Genomic DNA, 24,040 nt, shown 5'->3' with positions numbered 1-24,040 from the left:
GCGGCTAACCGGTCGGGACCGGTAGATCTGCTACCGGCCCGGCTTACCGGCACAGCTGACCGGCTAGCTGCGCGCCGCTTGCGGCTGGCCGGGGTTGGGCGGCGGACGGGAGTGACTGAGGATGGAGCGGACTGAGGGGGGCGCGACTGAGGCTGAGGGATACTGGGGGGTTAACTGGCCGCTGTCGCGCGATGGGCTTTAATGGGCTGTCGGTTTTTTCTTTTTATTTTTTTATTTAACTTCAAAATTCCGCAAACTATACTAAATGAACGAATTTTTGAGAAAATTTGACACCATTAGATTCTTCGCACCTTGAAATATTTTTAGAAATTTTTTTGAGAATTTTTTTATTTTTTTGAATTTTAAATTTGGGCCGGTTAACCGAAACCGGGCCGGACCGGTTTGACCCGAACCGATTCCCACCAGTTTGGTTAATCATGGACCCAACACCCAACCAAGCGAAACCTCCGAGCCCTGGGTCCTGTTTGGATGTGTAGCACAAAACGTGCTAGGAAAAGAATCTTCAATGCATGAGCAACTAAATGAAGTTTATTTGTAAAATCTTTTCACCGATATGTGTAACTTTTCGCGATGAATCTAATGATGGTAATTAATTCATAATTGGCTACAGTAATACTATAGTAACTATTATCTAATTGTGCGGTCAAAGGACTCATTAAATTCATCTCGCGAAGTAGCGCAGGAGTTGTGGAGTCAGTTTTGTAAAATACTTATATTTAGTATCTCTAATTATTGATCAAAGTAAGCTACAGTGTTTTGTGCTACCCAAAACGGGGCCAGACCATCACCCGACGGGGCCAGACCATCCCGGGTGGGACGCGGCCTCCGCGCGGCGCACCCGAAACCCGTCGTCAGTTTGAAAGCACGTGGACGCCCCATGCCATGCGGACGGAGGCGACCGTTACGACCACGCGGACGGAGGCGACCGGCCCTCTTGAGCTGTCGTCCGGCGGCCCACTAGCCGTTGGCCTCCATCGCCTTTCCCCCCTTTCAAATCCACCCCCTTCCCTCCCTCTCGCCGCCGCATCTAGACCTCCTTTCTCGTCCGCGAGCGTGACTTCTCCCCCAATAGCGAACAAAAAACAAAATAAAATCCCAACCTAAATCTCCCTCTTAATCTCTCTCCTCGTCCGAATCCCAAAGCGGCCAGAGAGAAGAGAGAGGGAGAGGGTAGAGAAGGGGGACTAGAGAGACGTTGCCGTTGCTGCTGTTATTATTAACGCCGCCGCCGCGCCGCTGCGTTCGTATGCTCCGCGTTGCCCCGGGGCTCCTGCGTCCGTAGGCGCACCGCCCGCCGCTCTTTCGCGACGTCGGAGAGAGAGGGGAGGCCGGCCGATCCGTCTCCTCCTCCTCCTGCGGGCGCGTCTGACGAATCGCGGCGGTTTCGGCACGGGGATCTGGGGGGGACGTTTCTTGAATTGGATCCTGAGCCGCTGTGGGCAGGCCGGCGGCGGGGATGAAGGCGGCGGGGAAGGCGGCTGATGAGAATCGGAGGCCCGTGGCGGGGAAGCCCGTGCCCGGCGTCCGAGGTGGGCGGCGGCGGCCCGAGCTGACCCATTCTCGGATGATTTAGTTGTTTCAGGCGGCGGCGCCGCCACTCGTCGTCCGTGGTTCTGATCTCGTGATTTGTGCAGAGATGGGGAACCGGCGGGCGCTCACGGACATCAAGAACCTCGTCGGGGCTGCTCCGTACCCCTGCGCCGTCGCCAAGAAGCCCATGCTCCAGTAAGCTCCTCGCCCAAGATTGTGCCTTTTCATGGTTCTTGGGTCCAATCTTGTTTAATCGTGGCGTTTCTTTTTTTTCTCTCTTCAGGAAGAATGGAAGGGATGAGAAGAAGCCGCCGTTGGCAAGCAGCCGGCCCATGACCAGGTTAGAACCAGTGCTGGCTTGTTTTTGCGCTCTGATGTTTCTTGGAGGCTCTAATTTAATCTGGGTACTGCTTTGGCGGTTCAGGAAATTCGCTGCCTCCTTGGCGAGCAAAGGAGAACCTGAACGTCAGGTGACCACAGCTGATCCAGGACTTGGAGCTGATCACAACAAGGAACCAATCGGCGATGGCACCATCGACATCGACGTGGAACAGTACGAGCCGGTCCCCGATGTTGACATTGACATGGTATTTGCACTGTGCTGATCCGTGCTTATCCTCAGAAAGGGATGAGTTTGGGCATCTAGTAATACATTTGGTGATACAGGATGAGACAGATCACAAGGACAGTGTGAACGAAGATGAATCTATCATGGACATTGACAATGAGGACTCAGGGAACCCGCTTGCGGCAACGGAATATGTTGAAGTGCTTTACAAGTTTTACAGAGAAAATGAGGTGATCTCTTGTCTGTCAAATCATGAATTCTGAATTTTTAGGTGATACTAGAATCAGAGATATGCTTTTGCTAGAATGTGCTTATAAGAACGAACAAGGTCCTTGCAAAATTGAATAAATTAGGCAGGAAACCTGTAATAAGCATTCCACTCCACATTAGAATCCAAAATGCAGTAAACTTTAATATATTTCGGTTTGAGTGATTTCAATCACATTTATCCACTTGAAAGCCAGGAGTACCTTGTTAATTGTGTCCTGTGCAACATGTTGGAATATTCCCTGTTCAACACGTTGGAATACTATGCTGGTGGTACAATCATTAGTACATAACACATGTACAGCTGAAATCCAAGTCTTTTGTCACGGTATTTCCATCATTGTGCATCAGATCAAACATAATTTCTCCTTGTACTGATAAAATTGGCTCCTGGAATATCATCGAAACAAATTATGGTCGCCGAAATGAAAGTTCTTTCGGACATTATCCTTTGATGTAAAGATTCAAAAGAACTTGATGCAGGCAATGTGATGCTTCAGTTATCTTTAAAAATTTTACTTGGCAGCTTCTACTATCTTTTCAGTATCACCAATGTGGTGCTTTATGCAGGCAAAAAGTTGTGTAAATCCTGATTATATGTCCAGCCAACAAGATATAAACGCAAAGATGAGAGCGATTCTGATTGATTGGCTCATTGAGGTAAAAACAAAGGCGTCGACCTTATAACTTGTACTGATCTGAAACTATGTGATTCTAATACTTTTACTGATCCTTTGACAGGTGCATTACAAGTTCGAGCTGATGGATGAGACACTGTTTCTTACAGTAAACATTATAGATAGATTTTTGGAAAAGCAAGTTGTTCCAAGGAAGAAGTTGCAGCTAGTGGGAGTAACAGCTATGCTTCTTGCTTGCAAATATGAGGAGGTTTCAGTTCCAGTTGTTGAAGACCTAGTACTCATTTCTGACAGAGCCTACACGAAAGGGCAGATTCTAGAAATGGTAACCCCATGAAATAAAATATGCACTTTCACTCGATTGATGCTTAGTTCCTTTATTACTTTACATTTAAATGTAAATTTGATCATACATTTTATGTACATCTTTATTACCTTAGCAAATAAATTGTAATTGTAATGTTTACATAAACCATCCACATATTTGTTTACTGCAAAAATGCAATCTTAACCTCTTTGGATCAACGCTTAATGATGAATTCAGTTAGTAGTAATTTTTTTATTGATTCATCCCTCTCTTAATCCTTGCACACTGTTTTCTTTTACTTTTTTTAGACCTCTTGGTTGTTTGAAATTAATATTTGACTCCTGTGATTGAGCAGGAAAAGTTGATTCTGAACACACTTCAGTTCAATATGTCTGTTCCAACACCATATGTCTTCGTGAGGAGGTTTCTGAAAGCTGCAGATTCAGATAAACAGGTGAAGTGTAACTATATTCTGATCATATTCACGACTTGGATAATAAACTGGCACACAAAATTTTGTAGTAGTTTACTGCTTCATATTATTCATACAAAGTGGGGAAACCCTGATCTCATAAAAAAAATCACTTGGATAAACAAAATTCCAGTAGTAGTGTTAAGCTGGTTTTTATGACTGAAACAATGCCCTACTGTTGTATCTCACAGCTAGAGCTAGTGTCCTTTTTCATGCTGGAGCTCTGCCTGGTTGAATACCAAATGCTGAAGTACCAGCCATCGCTTCTAGCTGCTGCTGCAGTTTATACTGCGCAATGTGCTATCAATCGCTGCCAGCACTGGACAAAGGTTTGCGAATCACATAGCAGATACACTGGCGACCAACTCCTGTAAGTCTGTGTTTAGTTACTTCCTGTTCCTGACTGCATTTACATGCATCTGTATCTTGACTTTGTGTGTACCTTCTGCTCTTCTCTCAGTGAGTGCTCGAGGATGATGGTAGACTTTCACCAGAAGGCTGGAACCGGCAAGCTCACCGGTGTACACAGGAAATACAGTACGTTCAAGTTTGGGTGCGCGGCCAAGGTTGAGCCTGCGCTTTTCTTGTTCCGTCAGGCACATCGCCGCCATCTTCAGGCACAATCTAGTTGAATCTCTCTCTATCCGACTGGATCGATTTTAACCTTTTCCATGAACACAAACATCATGTTGATGTTGCGCCAAAAGCCCAACAATTTCCCTTTTTTATATAACACAACAATTTCTTTAGAGAGCTTCTGCTTATGATAATGTAACGCTGGGTCGGTTGGTCAGTCATGTCCGGCTAATAACGAATTGGCCTGCTTTAGGAATTGCTGTTGGAACCTTGTAAAGAAAACAAGTTCTGAATTAAATTGATTTTGTTCATGATTGGGAATTGATTGGTCCGATGACTGCTACCATTGTATGGCAAGTGGAGCAGCAGCACTACCCCCCCCCCCCCCACACACACACCTCTGACTTCAAAAAAAAAGCAGCACTGCCCCGAGAGGTCCTGGCTGGACCGAGCCCTCCAAAATCCAAATGAGAACAGCCGGGGCGAAGGGTGAGGAATCGGAAAGGAAATAGTTTAGGATTGACTTGTAACATCTTACAATCAATCTGACCGTTCTCTCCCCAAGGTTCATAGACAATGGATGTTCCCAGACCGCCTTCACACATGTGAAATCAGTGATTGGTGGGAGGGGGTCAGGGGGGTCATGGCCATGACCGGGTTGTAGAGGAGAGATTTTGATATTTGTAATTCAATTCGTGAGCCTTTCACGATTTGACACGCGATGCTATGATGAGAAGAAAAGGATCCATTGGAAGGCGTGATGGAAGTTATGTAAACCAAAGAATCAAGGAGGTATTGGATTTAGAGATCTTCAATGCTTCAATCTAGCAATGCTGGCAAAACAAGTTTGGCGGTTATTATGTGAGCCAGAGTCCCTATGTGCAAGAGTATTAAGAGCAAAATACTTCCCTGATGGCAGATTACTTAACGCTCGCATGAAGAGCGGAAGCTCATTTACATGGCAAAGTATATTAGCGGGTCTGGAATGTTTCAAAAGTGGCTACATATGGAGAGTTGGAGATGGTTCATAGATTAATATCTGGAATGACAACTGGATTCCTGGCAGTCATAATATGAAGGTTCTAACCCCACGCGGCAACGTCCTAGTAACCACAGTGGCTGAGCTAATTAACCCAGTTGATGGAAGATGGGATGTAAATCTGATTCAATCTATTTTTTGTCCGGTTGATGTTCATAGAATTCTCCAAGTTCCTATTGGCCATAATCGGGAGGACGTGGTGGCTTGGCATCACAACCTGACTGGTATATTTTCGGTAAGATCAGCTTATCATACCCAATGGAAGTATAAATTCGATCACAATGCAGTTGAAGGTGGGACAGGGCCCAGCTCAGTTTGGCGCCAATTGTGGAAGCTCTCAATTCCAAGTAAGATTAAAATCTTTGCATGGAAGGCTCTTCACGGGTGTCTACCATGTTTTGTTACATTAGCAAACAAGCATATTCCCATCCATGGCGTCAACTGCCCAAGATGCTTGACAGAAGCAGAAGATATCAAACATGCCCTCTTTTCTTGTAACCGAGCAAAGGAAATTTGGATTTCTCTTGGAATGTGGGACAAAATTGAAAAATTATTGCTGGTGGACAGATCAGGATCAATGATGATTCAAGAAATAATATGACAAGGAGGCTTGGCAACGGAGTTTAATAATGTTGGCTTGTCTGAAATTTTGATTACAGGCTGCTGGTAGATTTGGTGGCAGCGACGACGAGTGACATGGGGATGAAATTCAGATTCCACCAAGAGCAGCCATATCGATAGCTGCAATCACAACAAATTATGCACTAGCTCCTAAAGCTTCGAATGTGATCAACAACAAATGGAAAAAGCCGGCGGAGGGGTACCTGATGATCAATGTTGATGGATCATTTGCAGAGATCACCGGGGATGGTAGTACTGGTGTAGTCATAAGAGATAATTCGGGAGGCTTCATCGCCGCTTCTTATAGCTATATATCTCATGTGCTAGACGCAACCATGGCGGAAGCCTTTGCTTTGAGAGATGGACTCTTATTGGCACAACAGATTGGTTCCAATCGAGTGCAAATCCAAGCTGACTGTCTAGAAGTGGTTGACACAATGCTTGATGGAGGGTTTTCAACTACGGCTTCGGCAGCTATCTATGAGGATTGCAATCAACTATGGAAGGATTTTGCTGCAATTTCGATTACCCATTGTAATAGGGAGAGTAATTCAGTAGCTCATGAGCTGGCTAGTCAAGCAATGTTAGAGAGAAGCTCTGGTGTGTGGATAGATGAACCCCCCCAACATCTATTCGACAGTTACTTGTAAATGATATAACAATTATGTCGAATCAATAAAGCTTGCCGAATGGTTTAACCTAAAAAAAAGATTTGACACGAGATTGGAGATGTCATTAGTCAAAATCAGCCATCCGTGAGAGACTCCAGAACACACAACAAAGCAGCCCTATGGACAGCATAACATCTGCAGCTTATTATTCTAGAAAAAATATGCAGCTTTACTGCCTTCAAAATCAACTTACCCGTCCCTTGAAAAAAACCAACTTACCCGTGACGAAAATCAATGTGGTTTATGGCCCATCTAGCAGTCCAGTGTCAGCTCAGGTTTCCTTCACGCTCCTCTCTGTTTCCTCCAAATTCATGACGACGCAATGTTCTCTTGCGCGGGAGCCGCCCATCGCCCATCGCCCAGTCGCGACAGAGAAAGAAGCCAGAAGGAGAAGTGTGGGAGGCGGAGGCCGGAGGCCGGAGAAGAGGGGTTGCGGCGGAGATGACGATAAGGGCCGGCGGGGTGAGAGGATTCGGTCGTCTAGCCATCACGCGCTAGCGAAAGTCTGGCTCGCTGGAAACAACAGTTTTCTCAAGCCAGACCCGACGGGAATTTTGCATCGCGGCTGGACCAGGTAACCAAACAAGCGTATGGTGGCTTGTGGAAGTCTGCTTAGGGTGTTAGCATGACGATACTGTTAGCATGACGATATAGCAAGACTTTTAAAACGAATGATAATATATTTCTATTTGCCTGTTGTATTGTATTACATATTGGATGAGCAGCCAGAGTGATAACACCATAATCGTCCAAGAGGAGGAAAAAATTAATGAGGAGAAATGTCCAAAGTGGTTCCATGAGCTGGATAGAGACGCTACTATTGAAAGAGTGACGCACGCAGTACTCAGTACAGAGTAGGGATTTCAAATCTCCAACCACACCCACAGTATCTATCAGCAAGTGCATCATTCTATCTATAAGGAAGTACAATCATTAATTTTTTACAAAAAAAATACATGTATAATGTATTAATTATAAGAATCTCCCTACTTCCCACATGAATGAACATTAGTTATTAGGGCTAAAATGGCCTATATATCCCCTCCCATTCCTTATATATATATATATATATATATATATATATATGGATCGAAGCCGGCGACCAGAGGGGGGTGAATGAGAGCCGATCAAAATTTCTTCAAAATTTGAATCGTCAGCCTATATCCCGAAAATCACCCAAGCCCTCAAGTGTTCTGACCAGAGTTTGGAATAGCTATGGAAAAACTAAACCAAAACAAAAGGCCTCGAACGAGCGAGCAAAACCACGAAGCAAATCGGAAGCGAATCGGGAAAACATCAGAATTGATCTGTCTGGACCGGTCTGACCGGTGCACTGTACCGGTCTGACCGGTCTCGGCTGTTCAAAAACTAGCAGACCGGTCTGATCGGTCTTGCCTACCGGTCTGACCGGTGGCACCCAGAAAACCCCCGAAAACTTGGATTCAAACGATGAATCTCAACCAAAACGACCACGAAAATCGATGAAACTTGGAGGATAGCTTCGCCCCTACCCGGTGAACATATCCCTAAGAGATCTCGTCCTAAAGATCAACAAATCTTGAGAATTCGAGGAGAGATCAAGAAGGATTGGGGTTTCCTCAAAAACTCAAGAACTCCAATTTGAAAAAGCTAGTGATTCCAGAGGGTTTAGAACGGGGCTAGAAGCACGGGAATCACAGCAAAGAACTCGTAGCCTCCTCGCAATCAAGTGCGCCAAAAATGAAGTCGAAAATCCATCACACAAGGCACAAAACGAGGAGATGAGATTGATTCAAAAAGCCCAGAGGGCACGAGGAGGTTAGGGCCTCCTTTTCCAATCAAATCCACACAAGGTCTCTCAAATCCATCAACCAAATCTACTCTAAAGAGAAGAACAGAGGGAGAGGAACACAGGGGCGGCGGCCTGGGAGATAGAACAATTCACGGACGCAATATAAAAGCCGCAATTAATCTAACACAAGTGAAGGGGTATTTATACCTGCGGGACCGGTCAGACCGGTTGGTTAGAACGGTCAGACCGGTGCCAGGGACCGGTCAGACCGGTTGGCCTGCAGCACCCCCTGTACACGATCTCATCCGACGGCCGAGGTTCTTTCTTCGAAACGAAGTCTTCTCCGCGATGCCGCCATCTTGATGAAGATCAGGTCCGCGGTTTTGAGGGGTCCGTGAAACCCGGGTAGGTTGCCGGTTTTGAGAAAACCACCAAAACCTCACGCGCGGGAAGATTCCCGCCTCCACGCCGTGGCCCTAGACGCCGTTCCCGCCTCGGCCTTCTGACGGCCCTAGACGCCGCCCGATGCCCGTCACCTCCTCGCCCGCAGCGAGGCCCTAGACGCCGTCGACGCCCGTCGCCTCCGTCAGTCCCGAGACCGACGCACGTGCCTCCACGACTTGGCGTCTTCAACCGCCGTCCGCCTCCTTGGTTTTGTGGCGCAAACTAAGAAACCCGCCTTCCGTCGCCGCTTGCGCCCTCGATCTAGGAGTGGACGCCACAGCTGCCGCCCGGTCCGAGCTCCGGTCCCGGCTGCCCTTCACCGCCGTCCACCGCACGGTCCATCGGCCACAGCACCTCCACGGCAGCTCCCCGTCGACACTCGACACCCGTGTACCTGCAATCCAAAGACCAAGCGCACGATCACACCGCACGGTTGACAATTCACTCATCACAGACAGGATAGAATACTCACATTCCTCATATATATATATATATATATATATATATATATATATATATATATATATATATATATATAAGTCTATTCAATATTCAACACCCCCGCTGGCGCCGCCCAACTCCGGCGAGTAAAAACCACCCAGGTTTTTACTTCCTCATAACAGCATGTGAAATATTAATGCGTGCAATAAATTGGCCAAAATCAATGGACGATAGAAATATTACTGCCCGACATTCACATATAGGTGGCCTAATTAACTTTTGACCGGGATTAATTGGCTGGAATGGCTTTATTACCAGCCCAGCATAATTACCCACCCCCCACGTATTAAAAGCGTAACAATGAGCACAATCATAGTATAAACTTTTTACGGTCCCACTGCTGGTTTTGGATATAGTCTACGAGAACGGTTCAAACTCTCGAGAATCACACCATAATAGCTTCTAGTTATAAATGCACCCATGGATTTTCCTCCCGTGATTATATCCCAATTAAACACCTTCTTCTCTTTCCCTCATCCCCACCCCATTTGTCATCAAGGTGCTCTCCCGACCGTCTTTGTCGGATGGGCATGGCGTCGAGTCGGCCGTATTCCACTAGGCCGGGTTACTCCACTACCGCCGCCGTTGCCGCCCAGCCGCTGGCCAACGGCCATCCAACTGCCCTTCGGCCGCTGTCCAACTGGCCTCCGGATGCCGTGCTCCTCCAACATCGTCGTCGTCCAGCTGCTAGCAAAAATACGAGCTCCTCCAACACTGGTCGTCGCCCAGCCGAAGCCCATCCTGGCCTCCGCCTACAGGGCTAGCTCCACCACCACCGTTGTCGTACAGCGCCGGAGTCGGCGACTAGGCCTTGGCAGAAAGCATGCCACGCAATCGGCCATGGTGCGGGGGAGTGCCCGTATACAGGTGAGTTCAACCACCCACATGCTTATTCAACCCCACAATGCTCATCTCCAGTTATCTGATATGCAAATTCACCGTTAATTTTAAATACTCGTCGGTATGCTCACTTAGAAACCACATCATTCACCTGAATCACACCTCGCAATTTCCTCTTCCACCGCCAATTATATATATTGCCTAACAATAGAGATGAACATGCACCATTTTTTTCACGGAATCAGCAGCACTAATGCACATGTGCAACTGATCTTTTTACGTGGATTCACAGAGTATATTGAACTCGTTACAATTGTTGCAGTGCCCCCATTTTTCAGGTTTAGAGCTACGCCACCACTCATTTTTGGGCATAGCACGATGAACCCTCCCTTACGCCAGCAAACGAGTAGAGGCCTCAAACATTCTTATTCTAAAAAATCATAGTAGTATTTTTGCCTCACTGAAGTAGTATTTTCTACTATTTATAGTAGTATTTAAGAACTTTGAGTGGTATTTTTCATAATTTAGAGTTAGTATTTTTTTTGTTCTTTATATAGTAGTTCGTAACATGTGAACCATGCGAGCATGTGGCAATGCTGCCACACCACAAGTCCATGAGATGTCATACTCTGGTGTAAGTAATCATGCAAATCATTAGTCACATTTTTTTAAGCTATGCACTATTGAAGCCATATAAACTATTGAACTAATCAATTTTTGTTGTATCACAGAATGGATATTTGGGCTTCAAGATACCAAACTGATGTTTTGTATTGCCGCTGAAGTGGAGGATTAAAGGAAGATAATAACTTATAAGGAATTAGTTAAGTTTGCTATTCGACTCGTTAGTCGCTTACATTCTGATTGTACAAACAACTCGTGATTTGAGAGAAGCAATATGTATTCAATTCATGCACGATTCACTCTAAGTATATTATTGTATCAACCATCTATAAACAGAAGTTTGATTTTTAAGATCTTTGATTCGATTGTTACGGTTGTGTGTACGAAACTATTACTACTAGACTAATACTACATTATTGCTGCTACATTGCTAAAACCTACAAGGGGCTGGGTCCATGAAGGTGGCCAATATTGAAAATTACTCCTAACATTAAAGGCAAATTACCTGCATCTTATATGCAAGATCACTCCTCCAATGAGAGTACAAAATTACTCATCTAAAACAAAAATTGCCCCTCTAGTATAGGAAAGCAAATATTCCATAGACTTCTGGTCACCGTAGAAGAGAGACAACATCAACCATATTTTGGACGTGATTGCAAGAAAGATACGCTACACATGCAATCCAAACCCATGAGGTTATAGTAGAGTAGTATTTTTTCATAATATCGAGTAGTATTTTTTGTGCTTCATAGTAGTTTATAACTTGTGAATCATGGGACCATGAGATTATTACTTATTTATGTTTGAAATGATTTTTACGGTCACTTTACCAATCTAACACGTTTTTATGGTGCTTGCCGGAGCTCCACATGAAAATAATCACTGCACCAATGTACCTTTCATTTTTTTACACCCTTATCCAAACCACGTAAGAAAATGGAACTGTCATTTTTTCTTTTTCCCTTCCACGACAGTTCAACGTACTAATATTGAGCTTTTATGGTGACATTTGATTTTCTTTACTATTGGAAGGTTAACCTTTCTACTCCGTACTACTGACCAAACCTTAAAAAATAGAGTGATTGACGACCACATACAAAAGGGATAACAATTTCTGTTAAGTACTCCATAGTGGAGAGCAAAACGGATAGAAAATTACTCCTTCCATATGTTTTATATCTCTGCACTAAACACATCATATTCCTGCCTGACACATCGCATGTTTAGCCGGCATACATGCAAGTAACTGCAGCCTAAAATCTCTCTTCGGTTTACATGCAAATTACTGCACCCGCCGATCGATCAAGTCTGCGGGTAAATATTGAGCTCGACGCTGGCAACAGCAGGGAATTCCTATATCAGTGGCCATCGATGAAGCCTGCATTAAAACACCTGGCTGTCAGCCAGCTTTTACCACTCGCCGGAGTCAAATTATTCATTAAATACACCCGCTCTAGAGATTTTACTACCCACAAATCAAAGCACCGTAATTTCTCCCCTCGCCGGAGTTCTGGGGCTGCTCCGCCGTGAGTGTTAAATAGTTATTCAGCAACCCGCATGCTAAATAGACGGGTCATATATATATATATATATATATATATATATATATATATATATATATATATATATATATATATATATATATACTGCCACCAGTCCCTAAATAAACATAGCCGATCTACAATGTGAGCGTTACGACTCCTGCTATGCCAATGTACAACAGGACACTAGGCCAAGACGGAGGACTCGCACTGCTATATGGTGCAAGTGACCAGGGGCGGATCAGGGAGGGGGTGGGGGGGTCTCCCTACCCTCAGGAACCTCATTGGAGCCCCCACATGGGTCTGCCCCTCCTACAAATTTGAGGAGGAAGAAAGAGGGAAGGGGAGACGAGAGGAGGAAGAAGAAGAGGAGAGCCCCTTGGAGTTTAATCTGCATCCTCCACTGTCTTTAAGAAACCTCCTTGCTTGTTAAGCTACCAGCCAAAATTGTTTGGTAGCTATGTAATATAGTTTTGGGAGCGCGAGGAAGACGACGAGCCCCGCCGCGCCTAAATCCTTGATCAGCGCCAAAACCAACCCCCGGCCCATGGACAAGGCCATCTCCGTATGGCCGCTTCCTCCTCTGCCTCCTCCTCGGCCGCCTGCACCTCCAGTTCCTCCTCGGTTTCGGGCCAATACATCTGTATCTCCTCCCTCCACCACCGTCTCTCCTCCACCACCACCTCCACCTCCTCCTTGTCTACCACCTGCTTGATCACCTCCTCCACCTCCACCTCCACCTCCACCGCCACGCGCCGCTGCGCCACGCGCGCTACGACTCCTGCCATGCCAATGTACAGCAGGACCATAGGCCGGACCATAGGCCAAGACGGAGGGTTGGCACTGCTATATGGTGCAAGTGACCAGGGGCGGGTCCAGGGGGTGCGGGGGGCTCCTCCTAATTTTCAACCATGAATAAAGGTGTGGATGAAGAAAAGGATAGAAAAAAGAAGAAATAGAAGGGAAAAAAAGAAAAATGAGCTCTTAATTTTACATACTAGATTCGCCACTGTAGGCTCTAGCAGCTACTTTGTCGCTGCCGATGGCATCGAGTGCGGGCCTGGCCACGACGTAAGGTAAACCGATCGGCGCGGCGTCAATTACTGGAACGGATGGCGATCCCGTGCTGCGTGTTCTGGCACAAGATGCATCTAACGATCCAGCTCCTATGGTTTTGCTCATGTTGGCTATTATCGGGAGCCTGGGCAAGAATGGAGACACGGCTGCCGTGGAGTTCATCGACGTGAGGAATGTTCGCTTCACCAACACGATGAACGGAGCCAGGATCAAGACGTGGGAGGCGAAGCGAAATCCGTAAAAAAAAAATTCGTAAATTTGTGGCTATAATGTTAAGGGCTCAAGGCTGTGTGTGTGTTCCCTTTTCCTTGGTATAGGGTGGACAAGGGTACGCAAGATCCATCTCGTTCTTCAACATAGAATTCGACAACGTGGACCACACCGTGCTCATTGACCAATTCTACCGAGACCGCTCTGTCCAGGTACGGGTTTTCACCACCTTCTCGTCATCAGCCTGAACCTCTTCCCTGAGACTCGGAGAAAGTTCACTGAAGACGCACACACTCTTCTCACCACACTTATCACAGCATGCATCCACACTGTCAATAACGGGACCGATGCCCATGAAAAGTCTTCTGGGTTTGCATTGCAGGCGGCCGTGGCGATCAGCAACGTCACGTACAGCAACCTGAGGGTGAGGGGCACCTCAAGCCGGGCAACGGCCGTGGCGTTTGACTGCAGTGGCGGCGGCTGCACGGACATCCATGTCAACTCCATGGTGATCACGGGGCCAGGTGGCCGGCGAACTGTCGCCCGCTGCCGGAACGCGCCGGTGGCCGTCTCCGGACAGGTTTACCCGGAGATCCCCTGCCGCTGCTAATGGACGGGGAAGGTTGCAATGCCCTGTGTCATGGTATCTTTGCCGGTACGGCAAGCTGCGGTCTGCACCGGAGAAGGAACATTGTAACCCGTCGAGGACTCTGCTCGAGTTTGATCGCGTTTTTTTTTCCATCTAAAGAATGGTCGGGTTTTGTTCGAGGATTCGGACTTGTTCTATAATCTATCGCACAAAATTACAAAACGATGGCCCTGCCGGCCCAACGGATGAAGTTTCCAAGCCCACGGGCCGACATCAGCCCTTCAGCCGTACAATAGCACACCAGGCCCACGAGATGCCACGGCAAGCAACTTTGAGCGAGGCCGCGCCTTCCCGCAGGCCGCTGCGTTTACGCCACGACACCACGGCGCGTAGGGATCGCCTCCGCCCGTCGCCGACGCATCTGCCGCTGCCACCGGCGTGCTGATTGCTCCGGTGAGTCCAGGAAGATGAATCAGCAGCGGGAGCGTCAACATTTAAGAGGTACTGTATGTTACTGAGATCTGCCACACGATTTTCCTTATCTAGGTGATACCCCGCGCGTTGCTACAGGATTTCTTAAATTTAACGTGAAATTTAAAAGTAGAAAAATTAAGATGATTGCATGACAACATTCACAAAAAAAAATGTTGGAAAACATAAATAGATGACCCTAGTGGATGTTGATGTGGCATTTGATATAATGGATTCCTATATGATGCGGATAACTTGCATGTTAAGAGAAATAGAGTTAATGACTTTAGTAGGTGTCATCTATATAGACTATATAGTTGATATGAATTTTACTTGCATGTTATTTTTATCAAGATCGGGTAGAAATCGATAAACTAACGTCAATAAAATATTTGATCACATTATAAAAGAATAGGTGCTCAAAGAAATAGAGTATGTATATGAGTCTTTACCTTAATAGATTAAAGATTAAAAGTATTGCAAAAATAGAGTATATATATGACTTTATGTAAATAGATTAAAGATTAAAAGTATTGCACATAGTAGAGATCATACGGACATTTTCTTGTTTATTGAATCTCGTAAAAATCGATAAGTTAAAAGAAGAAACACCAATATAATATTTGATCACATTATAGAAGAATATGTGATGAAAAAAATAACATATGTATATGATTTTATTTTAGTTAATTAAAGATTAAAAGTATTGCATATTGTAGAGATGACATGAACATTTTTTATAATTAATAAGGTAGTTGAAATTTAGCGGGACACTTAGTGGAGAATGATATGGACACCTTGCATGAAGAGAGAAATAGTTAGTGGATGCTATCTATATAGGATATATAGATGGATGCACATCGGTTGCATTTCGTATCGGATCAGCTCTTTCACCTATATATGGTTCGTGTTGCATTTTTTTTGCTGTTAATCTGTTGTTTTAATACATGAAAAGTTAAATATCTAATCTGCAGGAAATGACAAACCACACTCTGTTTGAGGCACTGATGGCTGAGTATAGATGATTGCAAAGACACCAAAGATATGTACAATTTCATACATACATCAAAAGATCGTTCCTGAATGCACATTTGACTGATTTTGCGTTCAGTCACTTTACATATACCTGTCACCAACATCTGACGGGTTTGTTTTCGGGGAGGACCCTTGTACAATTTGGGTAACAGCTGCATCTAGGGAGTATTTTTCGGCTGTCATCCTGACTAGTAACCTTGGTGCTGTTAAAAAAAGGGATATGTATACTTCCCTGAACCAAGGCAAACCATTTACCTTAACATTCTGCGCAAAATGATCATCCGTTTAGGATATCTTATCCTTTGCCCCCAACATTATATCTGCCGCTATCATTAGCCCAAACTTCTCGGGTGACAGAGTTTCAACGGCACAGAGCACCATTCAACATGTTTTTTCAATGGCACAAAACCCCATCCAAAGTTTCTTCTGCACAGGAAACCATCATAATAGCTAGGCTATGATTGAAATCTTACGAGCTGGTTTTGTAGTTTGAACTTCTACTCGAGCTACGGTGCTCTCTCCACACATTGTCTCTTGACTCTCTTGGCAAACTTGCCTCTCCAGCACATACTAATACTTCCTGGAAAGCTTGCAGCGAACTGGCAGAAAAGTTCTCTAAAGCTTCAAGAACCAGCCTCAGATTTACGTGCAAGTTACTTGCCTCAACACAATGGGCCTCATACAACTGTACGGTCCGAGGCACATGCAGTCTCTGCCGGTTTGGTACTTGCGCCAGCTTCTTGTTTAGTTCATCGGCCTCCTTGTTAATCTCCTCCATCTTCCTCTCCAAAATCTTGACCCATTTTTCTCTTTCTCGAATTGCGATTGTTTGTTCGCTTTGCTCAAGATGCTGCTGCTCCCACAGGTGGTGCACACTAGAGACGAGAGCTTGCATGGCGTTAATCACATTCTTCTCGGAAATTCGATCCATAGCCTGAGACCATTTGTCACAGATAACAAAAACCAAAGGAGCACCTATGCTTCCTGGTGAGTAAGAACCAGCATTGTCCTCGGGCTCATAGTTAAGACACAGCACTAACCATCCATTCAGTGCCTTTACAAAGTTCCTTTGTGCATTCACCCAAGAGGAAAAACTGATTATCCATTTAATCAGCTCTACTTCAAGCTCCATTGCCAAATCCTGGCCATTTCCACCTGACACAACTGAAATCAAGTTTTTGGCTTCTGATACCACTTGACACTGAGTATGATAGGAGTCTAGTTTATCTTGCCACATTAATAGAAACCTGAAAACGAATCATCAATTTGTTTAGGAAGGGCCTAACAATGAAAAGGACGGACCAATCAAATAGAAATCTAAGTACTTAACACACACCATATAAATCTATATTTCAGTTTTACTCTAGATCGCCTAACATGGTTCACCATATAACACAATGAAGCATAGGAGGCAATCCTACATATGCATCTTTTCTATTCCCCCAAATCATTCAGTTAGCATGTACACATAATCCACATCATAGCACCGTACGTCAAAATTGCATTTGGGAATTCCGCATACACTGAATCGAACATCATGACAAATATTAAGCAATACTCCTTGAGTTAGAAGAGGGGCATACCCTTGGATCAAGGCATTAAGTTGCGGCCACAATTCCTCATCCCTTAATTTGTTTATCTTTCTTGAAACCTTAGCAATAACACGTACAGCTATTCTTATCTTTGTTGAAAGCTTCCTCAGCAAATTTCGAGTTGCATCTATCTTTTGAGATTCAGCGCCTTTTTGGTCCAATAATTTCAATCGCTTAGAGTTCTTAGCAATAAGTAAGCGCATTTTCTCCTCAGCCTGCAAGAGAAATATAACAGTCCAGGAAAAGAATACTGTGTAAAGAGGATAACAAGGGTGAATATATGAATGGACAAATTATACTGAACTATAATGTTATCAAATCAGAAATCAATGGTAACAAAAGGCTGTTCCATAATGCCCAATTTGGCATATCCAACCCCACGAAGATGGTGATGATCTTAAGCAACAAAAAAGTGTTGTATTTACTATGGCACATATGACTGAAAGCAAATGGAATCTCAAAACATATCCACTTGTCCTCCCATGTTCCACTAGCTGGCCCAGTGAAACTCCACTACTACCAGATCAGAATAATATTTAAAACGTTAGTGAGACGTTCTTCCAAATCTGACCGTTAGACTTCCAGAAAGCCACTTTCCATGGTAGAAGCTATCCTAATTGGACCCTAATTTATCATGCCCATGACCCAAAGTGCACACTAACACACTGCTCCGGTAGTATAACCAATCAATTATCACTTTAAACAGAAACACATCAGGTTGCAAATTTAAAATTTAGCAGCTTTTTAAATTTCTTAAAACCGTGAAATTAAGAGTTTTGCTTGATTTATGTAAAAATTCGTTAGAAATACCAGGTAAGCAGCAGCATTAGTTTAGTCTAGTTGAACTTACCCTTGGTTCAAGCACAAGGTCACAATTTAAATGCTGATTCAGCATAGCACTGAACTAAAATCACACTGTTCGAGTGAACAAAAATTGCAGCACACCATACAATCTTATCTTTTAATTTCCATTGCACATTTCTATGAATCACCAATAACAGGGCGAGTTCTTTATCAGAAAACGACAGGCATACCTTGACTTCACTATACAGCTTCCTTTCCCAGAAATAGAGCTTCTCAAGTGCCGAGGATAGGCTCCGCGAGTCCACCACCTTCCCTACTACCCTGACGTCCAAAAGGTCCATATCTTTGCATCCCAAACCAGACACGGCGATAGCTGATATCATCTTTGATGAAGCTGATCAAAGTATTAATGGGCCAACGAGATACTGAGTTGGTGATAAAAATAGTTAACTGGGACAGTAAGTAAACAAGATGCAACTCACAATGGTAGACTGAGCTGCGTTCTTGGTAGCTTGGCCTCCCGACTTCGAGCAAGGGCGCGAGCTGCCTTGCCGCCTCCGCCGTGCGGACAAGCTGTCCCTTGATTTCACCGGCGACGTTAGCATTGTCGACGACCTTCCGTGCTGGAGGGGCTGGCGCGTGCACGAACACGTTTCCATGTCCTGGTGGCCGTCGCCGTACCTCGCCGATTACGTCGTTATGGGCGATAACATTCCCCGGGTCATCGAGTTCGGCGATGCTGCTCGCGCCGCCGAGCGAGCAACGCCGGCTGCGGGCACCGCCACTCCCAGGCCCCGGGTACTCACCCGCCACTTCCTTGACGACCAGACCGTCTTCTTCTTCGTCATCCTCCAGGTCCGGGATGCCCTCCTCCTCGCGCACCTCCCGCGAGCTCCTGCTCGGCGTGTACGGTGTCGCTGCCGCGGTAGCAGCCGCCGCGGAGTCGTAGTAGTAGTCGTAGTCGTAATCGTACGAGTCGTAGTTCTCGAACACGTTCAGGAAGTCCCAGGAGCTCGCCTTCGGCGGCGAAGGCGGAGCCGTCGCCGGCGGCGGCCGCAGCGCGGCGGCCATGGGCGGTGGCGCCTGGGCGCCGTAGGCGTAGTGCAGCGGGTAGCCGCCCGCGGCGTCGAAGGAGCCGTAGCGCACGCGCTGCGGCGGCCCCGGCGCGCGCTGCGTGACGGCGACGGACGCCGGGGGCGGGCGGCTGCGCGCGTAGTAGAACTGCAGCGAGCCCTGCGGCGGCGGGTACGCGTACGCGGGCAGCGGCGCGTAGCCGTACCCGTACGCGTACTGCGACTGCGGCTGCTGCTCCGTCAGCTGCTCGGGGACGCCGCGGGGAGGCGAGGCGGGCGGCGGCGCCGGCTCGGATCCGGACGACGCGGCGAACTGGAGGTGCGAGAGACGGGCGCGCGGAGCCGGCTCCGGCGCGTCGAGGGAGCGCGGCAGCCCGGTGGTCGCGCCGCCCTTGCGGTCGGAGGGCAGCGTCTCCGCCTGCTGCAGGCGGAGGAGGCGGTGCAGCGGCGCCGCGACCGACTCGATGGAGTCCGCGAGCGCCGCGTGGGACTCGGCGAGCGCGTGCCGGTGGCGCACGGCCGCGGCGAGCAGCACCGCGCGGCCGCGGCAGAGCGCGACGGCCTCCTGGTCGTCGAGCTTGGAGCCCTTGCACCCCATCGCGCGCCGGCGCCGCTGGTGCTGGCGCGCGAACGGTACAAGTAGGACGCGCGGACGCAGGCGCACAGCTGCCCTGTTTCGAGTGGGGTGGAGTGGAGCAGAGCAGAGTAGGCGGTGTGTTGCCACCACTACACTACACCCACCTCCTCCCTCCTCCCTACTCGTCCTTCCCCGCCATTATGGCGTTCGGTGGCGTTTGGTCCGGTCTGGTCGTCCGGCGCGGCGCGGCGCGGCTCGGCGCGGGGGGCGCGCTGGCTGAGGCTGATGGCGCGGTGATGCGGCGCACCGACGGGCGGGGAGGTAGTAAAAACGTGGGTGGGAGCGCAGGGCGGGGAAGAAAGGTGCGGCTCGGGAAGGTGGTAGCCTCGTGGGACTGGGAGGGCGGGAGGGCGGGAGCGAGACGAGCAGCGAGACGACGGCGGCGGCGGCGGGTGGATCGGGGGAGGTCGGAACCTTCTGTTTTATTTGCTTGCGCTCTTCTTTTTGCCGGGGCGCGGTTTCTTGTTGCCTAGCGGAGTAGCGGGAGCAGCCCACGGGCGTGTGGGGGGCGTGCGCGCGCCGTGGTGCGGAGCGGGCGGCGGCAGGGAAAGTCCAACGACCAGGGGGCCGTCGGGACTGGACTGGACTGGACCGCGGGGGGCGGACAGGCCGGACGAGAGCGGAGCAGGCGGCAGGCCACCGGGGAGGGGACCGGACCCCCGCGGAGCGGAGGGGTGGGCGCCGGGGAATGGTTTGGTTCGGCGGGGTCGGGAATGGTTTGGTTTGGTTCGGAGTGGTGGATCGGATTCGGGTGTGGGCTGGCTGGCGCGGCGCATTGACGCTTCCGTTCCCCCCTTGTCCCGCTCGCCATGCCATGCCTGCCTCTGCCGTCCCGGATCAACCAGGTGGGCAGGGTGGCCGGCGCGTGCCGGCCGGCCGGGGCGCACGCCGCCCGTGCATTGATCCTCGCCTGCCCGCTGGCCCGTGCACCGTGCTCTCGCCGAACAGTGAAGGATTTCCGTGCCAGCGAAGACTGCCCCTGTCTGTCTGCACGTCGCGGTACTGGAAAACCGAAACGACGCGACGCGTCACCGGCCCGATTTGATTTCCCTTCGTGTCTGGGGGAATTGAATTGGGGCCGGGAAGTCGGGGCCGCGCGTCGCGTCGCGTCGCCGAACCGCCCATTCTCTTCTCCGGGAGTAAGGGTGCGTTTGGTTGGAGAACAGGTAGAATGCAGCGGTTCCATTCTAGATTGGAGGAATGGAGTGGCTCTGTTTTTATGTTTGGTTGGAGGGAAGGAGTGGCTCCATTTTCTGTTTGGTTGGAAGGATGAGCATTAACAGACTTCTTATTCTGTTAGCCCCCGTTTGGTGGGACCCACATGTCATGCACTGATCTTCTTCCTCCCCTCCCCTCCGTGAGCCTCTGCACCCACTGCCCGCCGCCGTCGCGGGCTTGGCCGCGCCCTGCCCGCCGCCGAGCTTCGCCCGAGCCGGCCGCACTCCGCCCACCGTCGAGCTCCGTGTGCGCCGCCCTCCTCTGAGCTCCGCTCGCGCCCGCGGAAGAAGCTCCTGCTCCACCGGAGCTCCAACGCGCTCGCGCCCGCGCCGCCGTCACCCTCCGCCCAAGGTCCGCCCAGCGCCGCCGCTCCGGGTTCGCACTGCCTCCACCGCCAGGATCTCCGCGCACCGCGCTTCCCGGTCTTCCCCGAGCTCCACGCGCGCCGGCCGCGCCTCCACCGCACCGCCCAGGGTCCACCTCGCGTCGCTCGAAGCTTCGCCGCCGCCCCTCCGCCCGCCCCACCGGGCCCCTGCGCCGCGGCGGTCGTCCCGGCCGCGCGGCCCCTCCGCCTGCCCCGCCCGGCCCCTGCGCCGCGGCGGTCGTCCCGGCCGCGCGGCCCCTCCGCCTGCCCCGCCCGGCCCCTGCGCCGCGGCGGTCGTCCCGGCCGCGCGGCCCCTCCGCCTGCCCCGCCCGGCCCCTGCGCCGCGATGGTCGTCCCGGCCGCGCTGCCGCCCCTCCGCCTGCCCCGCCGGGCCCCTGCGCCGTGGGAGACGACCCGCCCCTGCCGTGCCGCCGCCGTTCCGCCTGCCCCGTCGGGCCTTTGCACCGCAGGAGACGCCTACCCGCGTCAACGTCGCGTCCACCACCATGGCCGTCCCGCCCGCGGCGCCACCGCTCGGCTGCCCCACCTGCCGCGCGCCGCTTGCCCCGGCCGCACTTCTCGCCGATTCAATCGCACAGGAGCCCACATCTTGTTGCCGGACGGGAGAGGGAGGGAGGGGCGCGTGACGGAAGTTGAACGCCGTCGAAGTGGGATGAACTGGTTCGGTCGTTTTTGTCGAACCAATTCATCCCGAATCTTAAAGAAATATTCCTCTTTCGGGAATGAGTTCATCCCTACGTTCTCCAACCAAACACTGCAAAAAAAACGGAATGGAGCGGCTCCGTCCTGGTTGATTCCTCTAACCAAACGCATCCTAAATCGCACGGCCTGTTGCGCCAAACATTTGCTGCTTCCCTGCTTCCAGAACAGCTGGGCTGCCTGCCTGCACGTGACGGAGCCACGGAGGCAGGCACGCACGCATGGGAGCAGTCGAGCAGATCTTCAATCGTCAATGAACAATGAGCCTTGTCAACCTACTAATCGCTGCTACTGTGCTACACTACACCGTGGTAGTGTACTAGTGTACCTGTAGCACTAGGCTACATACAGGTAGTGTACAAAAGTGTCGCCTAGGCAACACGGCAGCGACCTTTTTACTGCCCCGTCTTCAGCATTCCTGTCCTCAGCTGTACAGTACTACAGTAGAATGAGGGGTACAGAACTGTTCCGCGTGAAAGAAAGAAAAAAGATCTGGATGCATCTGTTAAATTCATCCCTGGCCATTGCTTTTTTTTTCTCGAATACGCAGGAGACTTTCACATCATTGTATTAAAATAAAAGAAGAGAATACAACAACGCTAGGTCATAACTCATAAGGCGCGTCCCAAGAATAGAGATATCTAGAAGAACAAGCGGAAACCCAAAAACAACCTAAGTGGCTAGCGAACGCATCCATCCAAAGCTTGATATCAAGTTCGATCCGGTCCTGAAGTTTGTGCGCTGTGGAGGAGCACCCCTCGAACAGACGTCCATTCCGCTCCTTCCAGAGTGCCCAAGTGATTTACATGAATAGAGTGTCAAACCCTCGCCTTTTTTCTTGCACTTGCAGCATGCGCAGGTGAGGTGAGCCCACCAGTGATGCTGCTCCATCGGTTCTATGAAGGAACAAGAGCACTACATCTAGGATAAAGTCCCTCGCCAAATCTTCTTCGCAAAGCTGCAATTTAGGTCATGTTTAGTTCCCAAAAAATTTCAAGATTCTCCATTACATCAAACTTTTTGACACATTTATGAAGCATTAAATGTAGTTTAAAAAATATTAATTGCACAGTTTAGCTGTAAATTATGAGATAAATTTTTTAAGTCTAATTAGTATATGGGCCGTGTTTGGTTTTTTACCGGCACGATTCCCGAGAAGAGAATCTCGCATGCATGGAGTACTAAATGAAGTCTATTTGCAAAACCTTTTCAGGGATGAGTGTAACTTTCCGAGACGAATCTAATGACGGTAATTAATCGATAATTTGCTACAGCGATGCTACAGTAACCATCCTCAAATCACACGGTCAAAGGACTCATTAGATTCGTCTCGCGATTTACACGGGGGGTTGTGGAGGTGGTTTTGTAATTAGACTTCGTTTACTACTCTAAATTAGTGGTCAAAGGTGCTACAGTAATTTCGTGAATTTTAACCAAACACGGCCATGATTGAACACTAATTATTAAATAAAAATAAAAATGTTACAGTAGCGGAACCTAAAAAATTTTGCGAACTAAACACGACCACTAGCAAATGATCAGCTGTCTCAAACTCTTGGTCACAAAACCAGCAGTTATCATGAGCTACGAGATTGTGTCGTCGTCTCCGCTCCGCTGTCCATAGTCGCTTCTTCAAGGCAAGCTAGATGAAAAACTTGTCTCGTTGCTGTGCTCGGTTCTTCCACACCCATTTAGCACCAGGAAGTTAAATTGTTCTCAATCGATCATCTCCATCTGAAGAGGTGTTTAGATGCGAAAAGTTTTGGGCGCAAAGTACTCTAGTACTTTTATTTGTATTTGGTAATTATTGTCATAT

At 48.6% G+C, this 24,040-nt stretch overlaps 3 protein-coding genes and 1 pseudogene across 3 annotated transcripts; 2 read left to right on the top strand and 2 right to left on the bottom strand.

Moving 5' to 3' along the window:
* Positions 1-1,043: 1,043 nt before the first annotated feature.
* LOC120681486 lies at positions 1,044-4,694 on the top strand (annotated as a pseudogene).
* Positions 4,695-13,345: 8,651 nt separating this feature from the next.
* Positions 13,346-14,331, top strand: LOC120681269 (probable polygalacturonase At3g15720). Its single transcript, XM_039962782.1, has 5 exons — positions 13,346-13,355; positions 13,450-13,510; positions 13,626-13,734; positions 13,829-13,939; positions 14,104-14,331. The coding sequence occupies exons 1-5, from the start codon at positions 13,346-13,348 to the stop codon at positions 14,329-14,331; spliced, it is 519 nt and encodes a 172-aa protein (XP_039818716.1).
* Positions 14,332-15,776: 1,445 nt separating this feature from the next.
* LOC120682592 (protein ROLLING AND ERECT LEAF 2-like) lies at positions 15,777-20,029 on the bottom strand. The gene is made up of 4 exons (XM_039964552.1): positions 18,695-20,029; positions 18,443-18,606; positions 17,400-17,623; positions 15,777-17,063 (listed from the first exon to the last, which is right to left on the bottom strand). Exons 1-4 carry the CDS (start codon positions 19,881-19,883, stop codon positions 16,286-16,288), a joined length of 2,355 nt encoding a protein of 784 aa, XP_039820486.1. The 5' UTR covers positions 19,884-20,029; the 3' UTR covers positions 15,777-16,285.
* A 1,446-nt stretch (positions 20,030-21,475) lies between these two features.
* LOC120681268 (translation initiation factor IF-2-like) lies at positions 21,476-22,012 on the bottom strand. The gene has a single exon (XM_039962781.1). It carries the CDS (start codon positions 22,010-22,012, stop codon positions 21,476-21,478), a length of 537 nt encoding a protein of 178 aa, XP_039818715.1.
* Between the last annotated feature and the right edge of the window lie 2,028 nt (positions 22,013-24,040).

This window comes from Panicum virgatum, chromosome 7N (genome assembly GCF_016808335.1).
Source record: "Panicum virgatum strain AP13 chromosome 7N, P.virgatum_v5, whole genome shotgun sequence".
Taxonomy (NCBI): Eukaryota; Viridiplantae; Streptophyta; class Magnoliopsida; order Poales; family Poaceae; genus Panicum; species Panicum virgatum.
The sequence above is the reverse complement of the archived record's forward strand: the minus strand, read 5'-3'. Positions and strand labels throughout refer to the sequence as shown.